Source organism: Eimeria mitis, genomic scaffold (genome assembly GCF_000499745.2).
Source record: "Eimeria mitis Houghton genomic scaffold, Emh_scaff1859, whole genome shotgun sequence".
NCBI lineage: Eukaryota > Apicomplexa > Conoidasida > Eucoccidiorida > Eimeriidae > Eimeria > Eimeria mitis.
Window position 1 is genome coordinate 1 of NW_013570181.1, and position 1,867 is coordinate 1,867.

The 1,867-nt window shown below is 44.5% G+C and overlaps 1 protein-coding gene across 1 annotated transcript in view; it reads right to left on the bottom strand.

The window, feature by feature from the left end:
• Positions 1-1,709: 1,709 nt before the first annotated feature.
• Positions 1,710-1,867, bottom strand: part of EMH_0044660 (uncharacterized protein) — a gene marked incomplete at both ends in the record, with an annotated part of 3,216 nt that continues 3,058 nt past the window's right edge. The window contains one exon of the mRNA XM_013495987.1: positions 1,710-1,779. Within this exon, the coding sequence (XP_013351441.1) occupies positions 1,710-1,779 (70 nt within the window). The remainder of the gene's footprint in view (positions 1,780-1,867) is intronic.

Genomic DNA, 1,867 nt, shown 5'->3' on the forward strand with positions numbered 1-1,867 from the left:
GCTGGCTCTGCTGGGGGGACCTGACAGCAGCAGTTTGAATAGCAGCAAGCGTTACGCAGACTCACCTGGGCCTCAAGGGGAGGCAAGTGCAAGTGCAGCAGCTGCTGCTGTTGCTGCTCCATTGCTGCTGCTGCAGAGAATCTAAGAAGGAAGAGGAGGAGCAGGGGCTGGGGAAGACTGCCCCTATCGCTTCCCCTGCAGGCCCTGAAGGACGCGGTGCTGCAGCAGCGGGGTGGGCCTCATTGAGGCGTGTTGTTATGTCTCTGCGTCTGCATCTGAGCTGAGAAGAGAAAGCATGAAGAGCTGTATCTATGCTGCTGTTTACTTGGGGCTCTCAAGCCGCTAGAAGGCAGCAGAAGATAAGCCAAAGTATTGTTGCTTTCTATTGGCGAGTCCGTACCGGTGCATAAGGACTGATGACAGCTGGAGGCAGCTGCGAGTAGAGAGCAGCAGCGGTGATGCTGCAGCAGCTAAAGAAAAAAAAAAAGGAATTTAATAAAAAAATAAAAGTAATCGGAAAAAGGTAAATACGGCTGCAGTGTCAAGCCAACAGGCAGATTGAACGTATAGCCCACGAATCCTGGCTTACTACTACTGGCCCCGCGTTCCCGCAGCAACGCAGAGAGGAGTTGCTTTCTTCTTCTTGTATAGTTTCAGAGCTGCTTAGAAAAATAAATGTTTATTTCACATAGTATGCGTCAAGGCAATGCTCACCGGTATCTCTTTGTATCGAGAAAACAAACAAACAGAGTGCGGGGAGGAGACTGGCGGGCGAAAGAATGACTGCGGCTGACAGACATATATATATATGTATATATATGTACAGCCCCGAATGAGGATCGATGGCGCCTGGTATTCATGAATATAAAAAGAATTGAAAAAATCTTTTGATTCAAAAGATGAATAAAGTATTTTACTTTATTTATTTGAATCGAGAGAGCTTTTATCTTCAGGTTTCCCTCAGCTTTCCACCTGATCTCGCTACTCTCGTTGTCACCGGAACCAGTTCAACATGAATCAGAACATGAACACGAGAGCGGGATTCGCCGTTATTTTTGCTGCAACTTCTGCACAAACTTCTCTGGCAATATAAATAAATAAAAAATAAAACAATACGTCTTTTTCAGCGTTTTATGAGCTGTTTTTTCCATCAAAAACAACAGCTTACCACCTACCACTAGCAGCTACATGCTCAGCTGTCTGTACACCGCAGATCGCACAGCTCAAGCTAGGATTCCTGACGGGTGTTTCACTTGTATCCTAATCAGTAACATAACTCCACTACTGTATTCTTTTTTATTTAATATTTTTCTATTTCTATATAGTGCTTTCTTTAAACACGAAAACACAACAGGTCGCAGTATACACCCAGAGTGCTCCTCCGGAGCAACCGCGTGCCGCCTGCTGCTGTTTCTGTTATGCATAAGCAAGCAGTCAAGCGACTGAGCGGGATGTCTTAATTCCCTCCATCGTTACATTTGTTTAAACCCCAAATGAGTGGAAATTAAGGAGAAAATGACGCAACTCANAATTCCCTCCATCGTTACATTTGTTTAAACCCCAAATGAGTGGAAATTAAGGAGAAAATGACGCAACTCAATATACAGGTGCGTCGTGTTCAGCTACATATTTCTCTCCTACTTCTTTCTCATGCATCGCAGTTGCAGCACAAGAAAGACAAGAACAGCAACAGCAGCAGCCACTCGTTCTCAGTGAGCCGCATGGCGTGAGGGAATCCCCGCTGGCGGGATCCATCGTACAGAGGCGGCAGGCATGCTCCTGCAGCAAGACACCACAGTACATATACATATACATATATATATATATATATATATATATATATATATATATATATATATATATATAT